The 19,500-nt window shown below is 39.0% G+C and overlaps 2 protein-coding genes across 7 annotated transcripts in view; both read left to right on the top strand.

The window, feature by feature from the left end:
• The window catches only part of arhgap27 (Rho GTPase activating protein 27), a 28,581-nt gene extending 19,945 nt beyond the window's left edge, over positions 1–8,636 (top strand). For 5 of the 6 annotated variants that reach the window (XM_057358779.1, XM_057358777.1, XM_057358780.1 and 2 more), the window contains 15 exons: positions 778–981; positions 1,128–1,208; positions 2,494–2,601; positions 3,227–3,298; positions 3,887–3,954; positions 4,526–4,613; positions 4,687–4,788; positions 4,868–4,966; positions 5,065–5,167; positions 6,054–6,179; positions 6,268–6,366; positions 6,469–6,546; positions 7,721–7,849; positions 8,006–8,111; positions 8,195–8,636. In XM_057358779.1, coding sequence (XP_057214762.1) covers positions 778–981; positions 1,128–1,208; positions 2,494–2,601; positions 3,227–3,298; positions 3,887–3,954; positions 4,526–4,613; positions 4,687–4,788; positions 4,868–4,966; positions 5,065–5,167; positions 6,054–6,179; positions 6,268–6,366; positions 6,469–6,546; positions 7,721–7,849; positions 8,006–8,111; positions 8,195–8,369 — 1,638 coding nt within the window. In that variant the 3' untranslated portion in view covers positions 8,370–8,636. The remainder of the gene's footprint in view (positions 1–777; positions 982–1,127; positions 1,209–2,493; positions 2,602–3,226; positions 3,299–3,886; positions 3,955–4,525; positions 4,614–4,686; positions 4,789–4,867; positions 4,967–5,064; positions 5,168–6,053; positions 6,180–6,267; positions 6,367–6,468; positions 6,547–7,720; positions 7,850–8,005; positions 8,112–8,194) is intronic. The other variant, XM_057358778.1, reaches the window with a different exon arrangement.
• A 1,269-nt stretch (positions 8,637–9,905) lies between these two features.
• On the top strand, positions 9,906–19,121 carry kif22 (kinesin family member 22). Its single transcript, XM_057358531.1, has 13 exons — positions 9,906–10,036; positions 10,205–10,400; positions 11,119–11,246; positions 11,569–11,723; positions 11,829–12,038; positions 12,210–12,603; positions 12,700–12,820; positions 13,869–13,989; positions 15,616–15,778; positions 17,452–17,534; positions 18,034–18,240; positions 18,336–18,395; positions 18,739–19,121. The coding sequence occupies exons 2-13, from the start codon at positions 10,207–10,209 to the stop codon at positions 18,766–18,768; spliced, it is 1,866 nt and encodes a 621-aa protein (XP_057214514.1). The 5' UTR covers positions 9,906–10,036; positions 10,205–10,206; the 3' UTR covers positions 18,769–19,121.
• Positions 19,122–19,500: the final 379 nt, after the last annotated feature.

Below are 19,500 nucleotides of genomic sequence, written 5' to 3'. Positions count from 1 at the left end.
ACATGTATATGTATTTAGGAAATATTAAGATGAATTTATTTATATTTACCAATCATTTAAATTATATATAAATGTTTATTAATTTTTATATTTAATTTTTTTCTTAAATATATGCATGTATGTGTATGTGTTTATAAATACAAAATGTATATGTGCAGTACACATACATATATTATGTAAACACAAACTTTTATTCTGGATGAGATTTATCGCGAATTAATCGTTTGACAGCACTAGATGTCTGCTCTGTGCCTTTAAAAGAAAAAGTAAAAAAAATGTCTAGACAACAATGTGCTTGTTTGGGTATCGATTTCAAATACCAACACTGCACCTTTACTGTAAAAAATCACGTAAAAAAAAGGAAATTTTCTGGCAGCTGGGACGCCAGAAATAAACCGTAAAATAACAGTTTTTCCCTGCAAAATTAACGTTTTCCATGTTTATCGTCTAAAATTGCTGTCTTTTCAGTTATTTTACGGTTTTTGACCGTATTTCAAAAATGCATTAAAAGTATGTAAAAAACTGTAAAAGTCTGTAAAACTACAGGTTTTTTACTACAGTGAATGTGAACTGCCACACTGGTTCAAGTTGGTTAGATGTGATGTATCAGTCAGCATAGCTGTACAGTCCACCAGAACGGCCTACTTCAGCTGGTTGACCATTGACATCATTATCTAGTTGTGAACACCAACACACTAGTTTCTCCTGCTGATGACCAGCAATGTTTGACTAACATTAATATTGCATGTTTTATTCTTTCCTACTCTAACAAACCAGCCTCCTCTTCCTGAAGAAGATTACCCAGCATCTCCAGAAGCAGAGGAGGGGACGCGTCCGCTCTCGGCAGAGTATTCCTTAATCAATGTGAGAAAGGTTTCAATCCCCAGAGTGAATCTGGACCGCAGTAGCCCGCCGGGCTGGACCCTCAACATAGACCCTGATGGAGTTTGGCTCTTTACGAGCGACTACACGCAGGAACAGGTACAGACCAAGAGAACCTTACTGTGTCCTTATTTTGGTGTGATGTACTGTACTCATTATGTGAGCTGATTTATTATTTGAGCCTGTTATTAATGAGTTTGCCTCCAGGGTTGTTTCTTTCATTTAATGAAGTGTCTTGTTGACAGTGGATCAAGTCGATAGACGATCTGGGACGTACTTACTACTATCTGAGAGACGGCACCAAGTCCCAGTGGAACTTACCAGAGGTGAGTTATAACTGCGAAAACGACAGCGATTTACAGATAATCTGATGAACAAGAGTTTGTGCCAGTTCTATCATTTTATTGGCGAAATGGTGCAATGAGAATGATTTAAGATCAAAAGTTCTCTGCTCTGCTCTCTATAAAGAATAATAACTATAAAGATTATATTTTGGACTACATTAGCCTCCACATCGACAAACGATTATTATGTTTATTTTAAGCATGCATGCTTAACATACATTTACTTTTAAATTTGTGAGCTCTTTAATTTGGAACAGATTTTGTTAATGTTTTATGATTCATCAACTGCGAAAAAATCACTCTGTAAAAAGATTGTTATTGTTACATTTGTGTTGTGGACAATCTGTGCCTTTTGCTTCTCTATTGCCACCTCTGTTTCAAACGTAAAATTGCAGGTTACTTTACATATCTTTACATGTGTTAAAGCTACAAGAAGTCAAATTGAACAACTTGACAACTCATAAATCAATATTATGACGAGAACGTTTTGATTACAGATTTTTTCTGTGTTCTTACTTAATAAGTGCTTTTTATTTGTTTTTAACCAAGATTGCAGTTTTAAATGTATGATTTAGAACTTTATAGTTATAGTCATCATTTTCTTTATAGATCTCTTGTCCTTTGTAACTCATTTGGTTGGCAGAGAAAAAAATATAAAGTAATTAGGGTTGTTTAACGATTAATCGCGATTAATCGCATCCAGAATAAAAGTTTATGTTTACATAATATATCTCTGTGCACTATGCATATTTACTTTGTATTTATAAACACGTACACGTACAACATATTTGGATACAAAATCAATATGCACATAGCACATACAATATTATAAACACAAACCGGTTTCACTTTATTTTACAGAGCCCGTGTTACAGTGTAATTACACATTTAAGTACTGAGTAATAATAATTAACTATAGGGTTAGGATGAGGGTGTGGTTTAGGGGTAGTTACATTTAATTATGCATAATGCATAGTAAATACATGTAACGTGTAACAAAGGCACCGTAAAATAAAGTGTTACCCACGAACTTTTATTCTGGATGCGATTAATTGCGATTAATCTTTGAACAACCCTAAAAGTAACTGACCTAATTTTGTCTGAAATGTAATGAACTTCTTGATGATGAACGTATTGTATAAAAGCACACTTCAACTCATGTTGTTGTAGTGAATATCAGCACAGATTACTGGAGTCATGTTGATAGAATAGTACAACTACAGCTGTTTTTAATTTGATATTAAAGCACGAGTTCTTTCTCTCTCAGCAGGCTGTTAGTCCCGGGCCGTATGCAATAGGAAACGGGGCTTCGAGTGATCTGGATGGAACAGGGTTAATGCAGAACTGGAGACACAGTTTGGGATACCAGGAGGAAGTATGTACTCAAATACTCACAACATCTTTTTTTTAATACAAGGGAAGTGGCAAAAGGTCATTTTTACCATTCTCCTAAGTGGTTGTCGCATAGTAATTTTACTTTCCCCTGCAGTTCATTCAGTTCACACATACACAAACAGTGAGACAGAGTAAAGCCCCTGAGACCAGTCCTTGAAATCTGCCCTTAATGATGCTGTTTCTAAATAGGCTTCAGCTCACACCTGAGACTCTCTGTGTTCTAGAGCTGTTTTGTTGACATGTCTCTCACTTATAGAGATTAGATGCAAATATATCGCTGTTAGTATTGCTTATTATGATTAAGAACTTCAACAAACTCCAGACCTCCATGTGTCAGTTCATGTAGAAATGATCAACTGTTCCTTTACATTTTAAAATCTAGCTAATAATTTATTCCACACTATCTGGTGACATTCACATGTATTCATTTGGAAGAAGCCAAATGAACTGTGCGTTCATCCTATACATGTTTTCATCAGTCTGCAAACTCATTGCATGTTTCCTGTTCATTCGTGATTTCAGCACTAGTTCATGTCCTGTAGTTTCTCTTGTCATTGATGTAAATGCTTAATGTTGTTTGTGCATGTGACCGTCTCATCTCACAGAAGCTCTATTCATCATGCGGTCAGAATGTGTCAAACAGCGAATCCTCCGGCTCTCCTGAGATGTCACAGAATGTAAGATATTCTGCTTCACATGACATGCTTGTGTCGTGGAAATCAGAATTTGTTTTTTCTCATCTATACAAAACACTGTAAAGAATGAAACTCTAGACATCAGTTAAACATGTTTTAGCTTATTTCATTTTTTAACTGGTAACTGTGCATATACTGTTGTATTGGCAGCTTTCAGCCCTGAAGGGTCTGTAGTGACGTTATGTAGATTCAGCATGAGAACACATCTCTGTTATTGTTTCATGACTGCTCAAAATACTAAACACCGGGCATCCATGCGGTATTGTAATGTTATACTGGAACCTGCTGTTTACTCCATCTGTCTGTGTCGTGAAAGCATCTCATTTTTATTCTCTTGTGCTTATGGGTTGAGCCATGATGTTTGAAGTATTTTGGATATGAAATCATTCAGTACCATAGTAAATATCATATTGTCATGGTATAACCATTTAATACCATACCACGACTATACCATGGTATTACTGCTTTTGTTGTGCAGACAGGCATGTAATATTGGATTAAAGTCAATTCTTCTTCTGCATTTACAGTTTGGTTTTCTGTTGCAAGACATTGTTTTCTCTTTTTCTTCAGGTTTCGAACTTGGAGAAAGCTGGAATCCTGAACAAAACAAAGGTGTCTGAAAATGGCAAAAAAGTGAGGTAAAGACCTTCAAGACCACAGACAAACATAGACATCACTTTGAGCGCTCTGGTCCTATCGCTTTGGCTGCTATAGGTCAAATGTGATGCCATATTCATTTCCATGTTCCTATAATCTCGATAGTTAGACATGGAAAGTTATTGATTGTCATGCTTATTTGTGAAAAGTCATCTTTGTCAAGTCATTGATTTGGCTTTTCTCTTGTGAAGATGTCCCTAATTTAATCTATTGAAAGTACATGAAGTTTGGAAATGGCATTTTCTGTCATTAGTTGTTCTGGTGGGTTGTAAATCATGGAAATTGTTTGAGAAATGTAAAGGTTATGTAAGCTTTTCATCCAGACAAACCACAGCTCCCACGTTTATTTAAGTCTTCATAGGGCAGTCTTGCCCTTCCCAATATGGTGGCGACAAAATTCTGCGGCCAATGCAGCAACTATGTATTGTATGTCTATGTTCAAGACACCATGACCTAAAAAACCCTCGAGACCTTTACAACTCCATGACCTGTAGTGCTGTTAGTGGTGTGATTGTTTATGTAAAAGTGTAAATTATGTCAATGCCCCTACAGAAAGAACTGGGCTCATTCCTGGACGGTTCTTCACGGAGGAGTCCTGACATTCCATAAGGACCCAAAGTCCACGCCAACTGGGGCATCGGTGAGTCTCAGATCCATCAGGTCAACATCATAACTTCATGTTGTTCCTAATGCTGATGTTTATTATTATATAGAGCAAGACCAATCAAATAGTCCCAGAATTCAAAGTGGATTTAAAAGGAGCAACGATCATCTGGGCAACAAAAGACAAATCCAGCAAGAAGAATGTTTTAGAGGTATGACGGTCACAAATCAGTCGAAATAAAAACAGTTTGACTAGTGTAGATGTTTGATGTGCTGTGTGTGTGTTTTCAGCTGAAGAGTCGGAGCGGTGCTGAGTTCCTCATCCAGTACGACACTGAGAGCATCATCAACGACTGGCATAAAGTTATTGTAGACACCATCCGTCAGCTGGTGAGTCATACTGTACATCTCTCACCTTAACCGCTTTACTGTTATCCATAAGATCTTGATAATATCATCCGTCTGTTTTTATGGTGGTGGGCCATCAGGACTCGGATCAGCAACACTCTGAAGATGAAGAGGAGATCAGCGAGAAGTCCTCCAGTCTGGACAGAGATGAGAGATTCTCAGAGAGAAGAGCGCCGGGCAATGGTAAAGTGTCCGAAAATATTCATAAGCAACAATTGTCATCACTCTCGTGTCATAACAGATCTTGTGTGACTTCATAAGACTTGGAACACTTGCATAAATTGGAGGACTTTAATGATACTTGACAGTGTCCTCAAAGGAAAAGCATCCCCAAATATCAAAAATTCTTTAATCATACAGTGTAAAAAACTGTAAATTTACACAAATTTCACTTATTTTGAAATACGGTCAAAAAAGACTGTCAAATTACAGAAAAAGACTACGAATTACCAAGAAAAAAATGTTATTTTACATTTTTTACTGGCGGCTCAGCTGTCAGAAAATTACAGGTTTTTTACAGTGTTACAGTAAAAAAACCTTCAAATTACAGTAAAAGACTGCAAATTTACAAGAAATATGTGAAAAACATGCAATTTTACATGAAAAATGTTATTTTACGTTTTTACTGGCACACCAGCTCCTAGAAAATTACTGTTTTTTTATAGGATTACAGTAAAAAAACCTTCAAATTGCAGTAAAAGACCGCAAATTTACAAGAAATATGTGAAAACATGCAATTTTATGTGAATTTTTTTATTTTACAGTTGTTTACTGCTGCCCCAGCTGTCGGAAAATTTCCAATTTTTACAAGATTTTTTTTACAGTGTAGATGTTCTTAGAAGCAAAATGATTTAAAATACAAACTCTTGTTTTCTGAAAAAAAGATCAAAATTAAGTGAGTTCATGCTTAAAACAAACAAAAATACCTGCCAATCGGGTAATAAAAATCAATTTGAATTAAGTAATAAATAAAGAGGCAGAAGTTATAGAGGGAAGTTTATTTTTCTAACCCCGCTGGCAGACATTTTATGAGCTTCATTGAGTTTAAAATTCTCTTTCTGTGCATCAGCAAATCGACAGTCTTTATCCAGCTCAACATCTGAGTCCGATCAGAAGAAGGTCCGCACCAAACTGATGAAGTTTCTTCTCAAGCGGCCCACGCTGCAGTCCGTCAATGACAGGGGATACATCAGAGGTGAGACAGATGCTTCTCCACCTCATTACCCGCTGATGTTGCGGAAATGGTTCTGACGTGACGTGACGCTCTGCCTTTTCTCCCACAGAAAATGTCTTTGGATGTCACTTGCACAATCTCTGCCAGCAGGAAAAGTCCACGGTGCCGAGCTTTGTGGAAAAATGCATTCGTATGGTAGAGAAAAGAGGTGCGACACTGTACGCCGCTCTGAAACTGCGAATGCTTTCAGAACACACTTAGAAATATTTGATGTCACTGAATTTAAATGAATCATCCGGATCATTGGCAGGTCTGGGGATTGATGGACTCTACAGAGTGAGTGGAAATTTGGCAGTCATTCAGAAACTGCGTTTCAAAGCAGATCACGGTAAACCTCAGCATTTATTTCACACGTCATCGCCTCTGTGTGTTTTCTCTTTGCATTTTTAAATGTTTTGATGTCGTGTTATCAACAGCTGTAAGATTCTTCTACACTACACACTCTGTATTATAGACTCACTTTTAAAGGTCCAGTGTGTCATTTTTTGGAGGATCTATTGACAGAAATGCAATAACACAGTTATACATAACTGTGTGTTCAGAGGTGTTTAAAGACCTTCCATGATGAAGCGTTATGTTTTTATGATCCCAGAATGAGCTATTTCTATCTACATACACCGCGGGTCCCCTTACATGGAATTCACCATGTTGTTTCTACGGTAGCCCTAAACGGACAAACTGCTCTACAGAATGCGTTAATCTAAATACGTTATTTCCTTCAGCAAAGAAGCGAAAACGCGACGACATCTTAGTTCTGTGGCAGCCACCGTAGTGCTTGGAAAGGGAGGGGTGAGGGGTGGAGTGAGCCGTGTGTTGCAGTTTGTAACCTCACCACTAGATGCAGCTAAATTTCAAACACTGGACCTTTAAAAGAGCCTCACTCATCTGTATAATCTTAATGTACAGGGGTCCTGATTAATAGCTTGTCAGTCAAGTTTAAAAGTGTTTCCATGAAGCTGCTACGGAATCATGTGTATCACACTGAATCATGTGTGTGACATTGAACCTTGTCCCTCACAGAATCGTTTCTAGTTTCTCTCTGAATCGTGTGTGTTTCTGATTCATGCGTCTGTTACTAAACCTGTCACTTACTGAATCAAATGTTTCTCATTGAATCAAGTGTTCCTCTCTGAATCTTGTGTCTCTCACTGAATCCTACGAAATCCTTATTTTGCTGAATCATGTGTCTCTTACTGACTCTTGTGTCTCTTACTGAATCAAGTGTTTCTCGCTAAATCTTGTGATTGTTACTGATTCATGCGTCTCTTACTAAACCCTGTCACATACTGAATCAATTGTTTCTAGCTAAATCTTTTATCTGGCTGAATCATGTGTCCTTCACAGAATCTTATGTTTCCCGTTGAATCAAATGTTACATATGTCTGAATCCCGTGTCTCTCACTGAATCAATTGTGTTTCACTGAATCGTGTGTGTGTTACTGATTCATGCGTCTCTTACTGAATCATGCGTGTGTGTGTCGGAATCATGTGTGTCTCTGCAGAGGATCTGGACCTGGAGGAGAGTAACTGGGATACTCATGTGATCACAGGAGCACTGAAGCTGTTCTTCAGAGAACTTCAGGAGCCGCTCTTTCCCTACAACCTCTTCAATGAATTCATCTCTGGCATCAGTGAGTTCGTCGTGTGACCATCAGCTACTTTTGCCCATAATGTGCTTTCATGTAGTTATTATCACAAAATAAACCCTACGGGGCACAATGTGAATCCGATGACTCTTTATTACTGTTTACTCTTACTTATTGTCTTTTTCTTGTGCTTTGATACAGAAATCGCTGATTATTACAGTAAACTTTCACACATGAAAAATCTGGTGAGGTGTTTGCCACCAGCCAATCATGACACAATGGAGGTGCTCTTCAGCCATTTACGCAAGTATGTTGATCGTTTACGTATAAAGCCAACAGAGCCGTGTCTGAGATATTTCCGAATATTTACAGAACGTTTTCGCACTTCAGGGTTATTCAACATGGCGATGAGAACAGAATGACCGTACAGAACGTGGCCATTGTCTTCGGCCCGACGCTACTCAAGCCTGAGGTGGAGACAGCAAACATCACCATGTACATGGTCTTCCAGAACCAGATCGTAGAGTTCCTGCTCAATGAGTTTGAGTCAATCTTCCACATGTGATGAACATATGACAGACGATGTCAAAAACGGCCTTTCATTGATGTTAATGTGAGAGACGTTGCCAACCGCATGTAAAAAGCTTTATGAAGGAGAGCTGCACCTGGCACGTTCTGTAATATATTTTATAAATAGAGATGCTATGAAAATGTAGAAAAGAAGTTTTCATGGTTAATATATTAATATCACTTAAACCGAATGAAGGAATTAAATATGAGCTGTTTAAGTATTCCAATTATATTAAATGAAAATGTTTCTGTTTGAGTCTGAGGAGAGCTCGCAGTAAGCTTGCTTTGTTTGTGAGTTTTCTTTGATAAATTAATTGACAACATGCGTTGTCAGTTGAGTCATAATAATATTTAACTTTGCCTTCATGTAGATTTTGCGAAAGCCGCAATGTTTCCTCTCTAAAATGCCTTCTAAGAACATTTTTTCAGTTATTTTTCAATTACAAAGTGAAAGTAGGTGAATGACATTTTGAATTACTGCATTCTCATGTTTAGGTTAGCTGTGTTATGATTAATTTTATTTTTTGCCCTTGATATTTCTGTCTTTATATGTAAAATACTGCAGGCATGTAGCTGTACATTGGGAAGGCTAAGTTGTAGATTGCCATTAGGGAACAACATTTTAGATATTATAATGCCCAAATGTAGTCTCTGCAAAAATGGAATTTGCACATAGATTAAGCATTAATATTTTAAGATATCCTAGCACTCTTATATTAATCATTGTAAGTTGTTTTAAGGTATGTGTATATAGAAAAGGCATATTTATGCAGTCTATTACCTGGTGTAATAAAATAACTCTTTTATAAGTTATGTTTCACTCTAATGTTCATTGATTTAATGTTCATTGAACTCATTGGCATAGGCTACAGAAGTCATACGTTTTGTGTAGTGTGTGTAGAAGTATTTCACTACAGATGTTTGTCAATTTATAAATGTTTGTAAATTCAGTACACATACTTGAGAGGCTTTGAATGGGGGTGAACAACAGTGAGTGTATGGGGTCTCTTTTATACTTTAAATTGGCGTCTAACCATTCAAACCATGCTCTCCACTTATCATTGATTCTAAAAGTATCATGTTAGCCTGCCACGAGAATACCAAAATGTCAGTATCTTTTACATGTTTACGAGATTTTAGGGGCTGTCCTGTTTAAATATAAAATAATCCTGAGGCGCAAATGTGTTCTGTTCCTATACAATCAACCTCCATATTCATGGACAAAAATGTGTTCTGATGTGTTTGGAAAGCGATATTCATTGGTATTCCACGAGCAAGAGTATAAAATAACAATACTACGTTCAATAGTATACAGATCAATTAATATTTAGATTTTTTTAATGAAACTACATTTTATTTATACAGTGCAAAACGCGCGTCCTGCCGAAGGGTGGCAGTGCAACGCTCATGTTCTCTTGCGGTTAAGCCACAAAGAAGACGGCGGTCACGTGGTTGCTGCGGCCGCTCTGATTCGATGAAACGTGTAGAAGGAGGCGGGCATTTATTTTTTGAAAATAACCGTGCTCAGGCGCCATTGTTGCGAACTTCACAGGGATGAAGCGGTTTAATCTAAAGTTTTCTTATTAAAGTACCTTACATTAGTGTGGCGAAGAACCGATTAGATAAAGTACACACTGGATAAACGGCTGCACGAGTCGACAGGTGAGTTCATGTGTGTGTTTTGAAAAGTGAACGGCAGCGCCAGTTCATGCACATGAAGATGCATGTAGAGGACTGAAGTCTGTTGTTTCAAGTTTTCACTTTATTGTTTTAATTCTTTTATGTTGACGCTGTACATTTGCTCGCGTGCTTTGTCTTGTGTTGGTTCAGCTATGGCGCAGCGGGTTGCATTGAGTGAAGCTGCTGCTGGATCAAAACGGACCTCCAGGGTTCGTGTGGCGGTTCGCCTGAGACCCTACATGGACAAACAGGATGAGAAGGGAGAGGGGCCGTGTGTCAGGGGTCTGGGGCCACAGAATCTGGAGATCATCAATTGGAGGAACGCCACCGAAACCCTTCAGTATCAGTGAGTTCTGTCAGAACTGTTTTTAGTTCTTTCTTCCTCTCATGAGTGTCTCATTGCAGTGCAGTTGGCTCCGCACGGCCCTGTTTGAATAAACAAAATAAATGCACGGTGTTTCTTTCTTGTGCTTTTCTAAAGTCTATTGTGTTTGTGTCTGATCACTTTCATGTAAACATTGTACATGAAACGGCATTAAAGAGAGAGGTTATCCCAAAATAAAAATTCTGAGATTTGTTTGTTGCTAAAAACTTGTATATGACTCTTCTTTGGAACACAGAAGACATTTTGAGAAATGTCTCCAGTTGTTTTGTTCATAAAATGGAAGTCAATGGGGTTCAGTGTTGTTTGGTTATTAACATTCTTCAAAATATCTTTTGTGTTCTGCAGATGAAAATCATACAGGTTTGGAATGAAATGAGGATGAATAAATGATGAAGAATTTTCATATCACCATCTCTTTCCAGCAACCAGCCCCATAAAACCCGTAGTGTTTTAAACACCCTCCGCTGTTTTAAATCCACAGCTTTATAGTTCGTCCATTTACTTGTCATGGATTCGTAAAGACCCGGCTGCAAAAATATTATATTATTAATAAAAATTCTTCTTCCAAGCAGTGTAGTTCTTCAGAAAGAATTCCATGAGGTGGTTTTAACTGTAGCTTAACCAATCATAATCAAAGGGCAGAATGATCTGTTTTATAATGGCTGTTTTTGGTTTGTAGGTTCGATGCGTTTCATGGTGAGCAGACGAGTCAGCAGGAGGTGTTTGTGTCTTCGGTCAAACCCATCCTCCCCCACATCCTCAATGGTCAGAACGCCAGTGTGTTTGCCTACGGACCCACTGGAGCAGGTTTGACAGTGATGCATCTTCTGTGGACTGTTTTCTCATCCACGTCTTTTGCTTGATTTGCATTTTTAAGGAGCAGTTCACCCAACAATAAAAGTGCACTTCAACATTATGCTAGTTTAAACCGACAGATCTTTCGACATCCATTTTCTTTCTACATCAATATCTTTTGCTTTACGTTTGGCTCCAGATTGGGTAGCGCGATTGCCTTTTTATTTTTTCTCTAGGGAACACGCACACTGATAAAAATGCACAGCTGTTCTCTTTGAATATAATCGTCTGCCAAAATGCATACATGTAGACAAAAATCCATTCCTCCGTACAGGAAAGACTCACACGATGCTCGGCAGTCAAGAGCAGCCAGGAATTATTCCCAGAGCTGTCAAGGAGGTCTTCAATCTGGTGGCAGCACAGGAAAAAGAGCAGGACTCTTGGCAATACTCTGTTGGGATGTCCTACTTGGAGATCTACAATGAAAAGGTATTTGAATTCTTGTTAAAGTCAATTTATCTTACTCGCCTGGGTTTTCAAACGTTGTATTATTAATGTGGAATAACTCATTTTTCTCTGGGATGTATCTTGTAGGTGCTGGACCTGTTGTCCTCAGGTTCCCAGGATCTGCCCATCCGTGAAGACAAGGACAGAAACATCCTGATTCCCGGGCTAACGCACACCCCCCTGTCATCTTTCTCCGACTTTGACAGACATTTCATTCCCGCGAGTCTGAACCGCACCACAGCCTCCACTAAACTCAACCAGCGCTCCAGCCGCAGTCACGCCGTCCTCCTCGTAAAGGTTCAAATCCTTTTCTTCAGAGTACACTCTCCTTAGCCCTTTTAAGTAGCTGGTGCTGAAATGTCTCGCTAAAATAAAACCTGGATTTAACTTCATCTGCTGGTTTGTGAGATGCATCGAGGTGGAAATGAAATGCATTTATATGTTCTGTACTCGTCTCTTTGGTCTCAGGTAGTGAAGTCCCAGCGTAGGCCGCCACACAGACAGCAGACAGGAAAGCTGTATCTGGTTGACCTGGCTGGCTCGGAGGACAATCGGCGCACAGGGAACCGAGGCATTCGTCTGAAAGAAAGCGGAGCCATCAACCTGTCCCTGTTTACCCTTAGTAAAGTGGTGGATGCGCTGAACGCTGGGGCCGGAGGACGCATTCCCTACAGAGACAGTAAACTCACCCGTCTACTGCAGGACTCTCTTGGTGGCTCCGCCCATTCGGTCATGATCACGAACATCGCGCCCGAGTACAGCTATTACTTCGACACCTTCACCGCTTTGAACTTTGCTGCTAAGTCCAAACAGATCGTCAATCGGCCCTTTGTCAGGGAAACTGTGTTGGCTCCTGCTATTGGTGAGACACGTGCCTGAATGTAGACGCCCAGTGTCGGTGACGTGGAAGATTTTGGTTTTGGTTTTGGTTCTAGATGGTGACAGATTTTTTTTGTAGTTCTTGGAAAGAGAGCCCGAGATGAACAGGAGACTGGAGGTTCAGGGGAGCCCCAGAATAAGAGGTTTAAAGAGAGGAAGAAAGCCAGGCAGCCCACGTCTCCAGCCACACAACCTCACAGGTAAGATGGCTCGTCCTCCTCCTCCGCGTTTACACATGAGCACTTTCACACGTCTTGGTCTCGTGCAGTAGGCCATGATTCAGTAGCTGGTGCTTAAAGGAAATTTCTCTCTCGCGAAAACCTCGAGGGTCATTGTGCCCCCCTGGTCATTGAAAGGGAGGACATTTTTAGTGAACGTAGTCGAATCTCTCAATAGGTACAGTTAGCAGATAATGTATAATTGTATTATATATTGTGATCTCTAACTTACACAAAGAATCATCTTAACTTAGGAGTGAGTTTTTGTTTATTGCGTTCTCTGCTGAAAATTTCATTACCCGCAATGTGTCTGGCTATGTGTGTTTTAAAAAAAAGAATAGGATGTTCACAAAAAACATTGTCAGAATATTCACGTAAACTAAAATGAAGAAATAATGGAAGAAATAAGTGTCCATGATGACTGATGTTTACAGGACTGTTTACATTCGCACAGATGTGTTTGAAGTAACACATCCACCAGTACCTTCCAAATGGCTAAAAGTTACGTTTAGTCAAGTTTAAAGGAGCCGTATGTAACATTCCTACCTATTGCATTGTTTTTTTGGACAAACCAATATATGAACTTAGCATGTTTCCAAAATTCCTACGAACATATTAAGGTGTGATTACATACAGCTCCTTTAATATTCTTTTGGCATACTGTGTACACAACTATATTGACCATCATTACCATAACGGACGTTTTCCACATATAAAAAAATATTTATAATTTAAATAAAAAATACTTTACTAATGTCTAATGCATGATGAGCAAACGCTTGCTTAGGCATGATGGCTTCTCTCTTGCTTTGCAAATTTTCTGAATGTTTTTGAACACGTTTTTCTGTGAAAGTTTTAAAATTATTAAATCAATAATTAAACATGTCAGACCTTGGGTTTAATGCCTACAACCAAAAATTTCATGAGAAGCACACATGTATATTGGGAATGTTGTGCATTGAGTGGCAATGTCTTGTTGATTTTCCCTAATCTGAATAAACGTGAATAATTGTAAATGTGCTTGTGTCAGTTCACCAGATTCCACGGTTCTGGAGAGACTTCTGGCCTTGGAGAAGATGATGATGGGTTCACCAGAGAGAGAGCGACTCAATCTGCTCAAAACTGTGGCCCAGTCTCATAAAGAGATTCAGGTATACATATCATAAAGTTGAGCTGTCGGGTACAATTTCGCATGAAATGCCAGTTTGACATCAGTTGACTTGTAATGTAAACATACGTGCAATTTTATGTTTCAAACAGAGATGCAGGTGTTAGACAGGGGATAAATTGGGCCGGCACATAGGCTGGTGTTATGGAGCAGCACGCCGTCGTGCCCCAGTATAAATCTGCTCTTCCCCTAAATCTACTGTGCTCCAGTATAAATCTGCTGTGCCCCAGTTTAAATCTCAAGTTTAAGTACCAATTTACCTTTTTTGTCAGTGTATACATGTACATTGCAGAAAAACTGATCTATTTGCAACGTTGTAGCCCAATTCGCAGTCGCACATTAATAGCATGCGCGCAGAAATCTGTGTCCGTGCACTGCCTATTTGCGAGTTGTAGACATGATGCGTGGCGCTGCTTCTCGTCCGGTACGCAACGTTCTTTTATCGTTTGAGGTCATAATGAGCTCCTTGTGAAGAAAGGCTCGACTTTCAAATTGTCATTTTAATTAAATTCAAGCATTTATGTGGTTTGTTCATGGTGTGTGCGGCAGCAACTATGCACACATTAATGGGTCATCTCAGTCATTGTGAATGTTGTATGAAGTTTTGATGGAAAAGTACTGGAAATACACGGGTCATACATAAAATTCTGTGGGCGTCAATAAATGATAATAAAATGTTAAATATAAATGGAGCACATGTCTATACAAAAAGATAGCCTTGGTGGCATCTAGAATAATTTGATCAGAATTTTATTGTATAGGGACCTCTCAACTTATATTTTACTGTTTGTCAATTAATACAATTACAAGCTTTGTATACGCACCCCTCAATCCCCCACAGAGCCCTGCCACATAACCAATCCCAATTTAACTCCTGGTGTTAGAGATGCCGGAGCTGCAGTTTGCAGTTTTAAAGGGGTCATATGACACTGCTAAAATGAATATTATGGTTTGTTTTAGATGTAATGCAACTTGTATACACGATTTAAGGTTAAAAAATGCTGTATTTTCCACATACCGTGCATGTTTGTATCGCCTCTTTGCCCCGCCTCTCTGAAGTGCGCAGGTTTTTTACAAAGCTCATGGCTCTGAAAAGCGAGGAGTGCTGTGATTGGCCGGTTAACCAGTGCGTAGTGATTGGTCGAATACTGCAAGCGTGTGACGGAAATGTAACGCCTCTTACCATATTTGGAACATCTGGTTCCAAAAGTAATTGTACTGACAGGTACGCCCACCTTACTTGCGTATACATTTGGGCGGTCTTAGTCAAATTTGTGGGGGTGTGGTTACACAAGGCGTTTCAGGCAAGTCTGGGTGAGCATTCGCTTTTAGATAGAATGCATCTTTTGTTCCAACACTTTCATTTTTGCAATTTTACGTGTCTAATCCATGCATGGGAAATTTATAACACACCAAAGACACTGAAAAACACGTATTCGCGCCATATGACCCCTTTAACAAGCATCTGATACCTGACCTTAGAAATCTGATTGCAGAACTGGAATCTGTTATTGATTCCCAACCCTATTTAGCACCGATCTAGCAGTTCTAGAAGTTTTCGGGTTTTGATTGTGGGAAAATGTGCAGTTGATTTGTTCTTTCTCTTTAGATGTTGAAGGAGAAACAACAGGAGCTGGAGAACAAGGCCAGCATGTTTAAGAAGACTGAAGTGAGTGAGAAGGGGCTCTTTAAAACAGATTTACCTCCTCTGCACAGAAAACAGTCAACAGCCAAACCTCGCAGACAGCAGGCCGTCATCACGCCTCTGCAGGGTAACAGTCACTTTCATTTACCCTTAGTATTACATAGTCTACACACCAGGGGGCTTCAACCGGGGGAACTGCAAGGGGTCCACTACTTACTGTTTACTCGCAGGCAAGATTTAAAAAAAAAAGCTAAAGGTACAGAAATATTACAACCAATGTTCTCTTTAAGCTGCGCATGTGGGCGACCGCGCAGACTCAGTGAAGCAGTTGCAATTTTAACTTGCTAGCTGAAAAAAACCTCCATTCATGCAGCAGAAGCTATAGAAGAAACGTTACATCTGCATGACTGCATCATAAAAAATCGGTAGGGCCTAAATCAAATAAGTGCCTGTCTTTCTTTCAAGACTGTAAGTTTAGAATCAGTGCATTCTGTCTCCCTTCTGATAAGTTCAGAGTAACTGTTACGCACTACGCATGAAAGGAGTTGCGTGCAAATAAAGTGCATTCTCATATATTTCTGAACTTCTGTTGAAATTTGTTAAAGCGCTAATTTGACCGCCAAATGACACGACACCGCTTCTGCATTGTAAACTCTGACAAAACTATCGTACGTGTTTAAAATCAATGAGACGCGCACCGTGTACTGATGGTGCACGTCAAACAAGTTGCCCCGAAAATAACGCGGACTGGTTGCATTTTGCTCTCCGTAGTCTGATATGATGCTCTGCAGAAAAAACTCGTGGATTTTCATGAAACAGCCGCGACATTGCTGATCCACGACACAGAGCTCAGAATGATAAAAGAGCGGTGTGTTCTGCAACACACAGAGAAGCGGGGGAAAAAAGAATTCCTCTTAATAAAACTGCCTGCTTTTACAACAGAATGCATAACTGCATCTGCACTTATTTCTTTTGCATCTAGAGACAACCTCTACCTCTGCTAGAATAGTCTTTGTGTCATTAACCAGGGTCAGTCATCTCATTGAAGCCTTCATAAAAACTGGTTCAGGACAAGTAAATGTATAACTGTCCATCTCGCAGTAAAACGAAAATGTATGATGCTGCAAATCCCTTAAAATAATCAAACAGTCTATATTAACAATAAAAATAATACACAGAAAAGTATGTACAGTATGTGCAACAATAACATGCATAATGGTGCTAAATGTCTACACTTTTGAGAAAAGTGCTGTTAACCCATATGAAACATTTCACAACATCTGAATCAAAACATTGGATACTTCAGTGTTAATGCCACAAAATGGTGTCGTCTAGTGCACTGAGCTGGGATGCTAAAGGTGTGTATTTATAGTCGGTTTCAAAGTGACACACGCGACCGTGGACCGCCCTTAACTTCCGGTACACATTCACAAACAATCCAGTGCCTGTAGATTATTTCTGATAACAAGCAAAAGAAACTGTTACTTGGCCAAACTTGTCTCTCCAATTTTTTGAATTTAGACTGCGATACCAAGCTCAACCGCTAGATGTCAATGTACCATACGGTTTGTTTAAATGCGTCAAAACAAAAGGACCCATTCAACAAATTGTTTATTTAATAAAATGAACATACAACAGCATTCAACAAATTGTTCATTTAATGCAATTATTATACAGTAAAATAATAATATAAATGAATATGAACACAAATTAAATAATATATAAAGTTATATTATTAGATGCCAGCCAAACATAGACCGGAAGTTAACTGCAGTTTCTCTGTCTCTCACATACTCACAGTTTCTCAGGTTCGGCCTCTACCGTGTGCGGTGTTGTGTAAATCTTCACAACCTCTGGAGAAGAAGAAACGTCCTCAAACAGAGGTCAGCTTTCATTTCTCATATCAGTTTTAAGGATAAGAATGACTTAATTTTCATTAGAAGTCATTGATTAATCTTTAACATTAGTACATGGAAACACATATACTGTATACATCCACATGATGTCTGTATTTCAAGTTAGAATATGTGTGTGCGCGCGCGCGTGTGCGTGTGTGTGTGTGAACTCAATTTACCCTTCGTTTTTGTTTGTTAGGGGTTTGTAGAAAATGCTTAGTAAAATCAAATGCTTTATCATGTATGACTCACTACAGATATTAAATGTAAAAAGTTTACACATGTTGTCCCAAAATGATATAAATTATATTTATATTGTTCTTCTAAACCTGTATGACACATGGAAAGAAATGTGGCTTTTTACACATACTCGTGCATAGTTTTTATTGTAAACAGTCACCTGATGACTTAACGGTCACTGCTATGATGCTTGAAATGAGCCTGAGCGCTATGAAATGCATGTGGCCAGCTGTGATTTTTCTTGTAGATCTGTGAGGGGAAGGAGAACGGAGGCCAGGATGATGTAAACTGGGAGATGCGTCTGGATTCAGAGTTACTGGAGCAGTCCCGGAAGAAGATCCTGCAGACGCTCAACTCCGGCTCGCTGAAGGAGCTCAAGAGTCTGCAGCTCATAGGAGATAAGAAAGCCAAGCTGATTATGGGATGGAGGGAGATCCACGGAGTCTTCACACAGGTAAAGTGATGCTGGATGAAGGAGTAACCTGTGACTACTCTGATGTTTCAGAAGATTCGTAGATTACGTAAATGATTCGCTGTCCTTGTTCATAGGTGGACGACCTGAGAAAGATTGAAGGCATAACAGCGAAACGCTTCTCATCTTTCATAAAGGTTTGTGATTTTTCTGTTTTAAAATGGCTAGGGTTATTTAGTGCGAATCCCCTGAAAAACAACTCGTGAGTTCCAGAATGTTCCTGCGAGAGCTTGTCGCTTTTGTGTAGAAAGCTGTTAACAATATGGGTATGTATGGGGTTATGATGCGCTGGTATGGTTCAACTAATATATTTACTGTATTGTTTTGTTAAAACATCCTGAACATGTGTTTGGGGTCTAGCATAAACCAGGTTCAGATGTTCCTCACACAAGCCCTACAGCTCCTGATATAAATGTGACAGTAATTCTGTGTAACATCCTGCCAGGCTCACACAAATTCTGCCGCTCTCTTTTTCTACAGGCCAATATTCTCAGCAGTTTGGGGAAGTGATGTGTGATGCTGTCAGACGAGAGCTTGTACAGAGCTTGTTTTGGTTTTATCATGCTTTGTATATATTGTTTTTAGTTCTGAGTTTCTGTTTATACTTTGCTTTCGTCTTATTTTACTTTTCCTGCATACATATGCCAAATCTCTTGTTATATTTAACCTTGAATTGTTTTTAAATGTTTAATTTGCTTAATTTGTCATGTGGCACTTAATAAATGCTGTGATGACACCAATAAGCCTTATGTTTTACATTGTATGTAGATTGTGTCGTTGTATGAGTTGTGTGGTATTTTCTCTTTTAAAAACATCAGATTTTATTTCATGTTTTTGAGATCTGAAATAAAAAGATCAGATTTGCTTTGATCTTCTTTTGTTTGTCAAGACTCTTTGTGCTAGAAGTGATCCTAATTTAGACCGAAGTGGACGTTTTCCTTTCTCTCTCGGTCTCGGGTTTTATGATACAATGGGGCCAGAATGAAATGCTCTGTTCTTATATGAATGTTGCAGGAATGTTGCAGCATGCGTCTGCACAGGGACTGCATGTCTGCGCAGCTGCTCTCAGCTCTGTTTATTGATAGATGATCTTTTAAGAGGTCTGACGGATGCACAAATACATCAAATGAATTCAGTGTTGTGCTTGATTTTACTGTGTGCATTTTTTTGTTTGTTTTAAAGGATTAGTTTAGGCGTTATTTACTTGCCCTGGGTTCTTCATAATCAAAGCTAAGGTTTTGT

The sequence above is a fragment of the Triplophysa rosa genome, linkage group LG18, assembly GCF_024868665.1.
Source record: "Triplophysa rosa linkage group LG18, Trosa_1v2, whole genome shotgun sequence".
In the NCBI taxonomy this organism is placed as follows: Eukaryota; Metazoa; Chordata; class Actinopteri; order Cypriniformes; family Nemacheilidae; genus Triplophysa; species Triplophysa rosa.
Note: the sequence above shows the minus strand (reverse complement) of the source record. Positions and strands in the feature narration are given on the sequence as shown.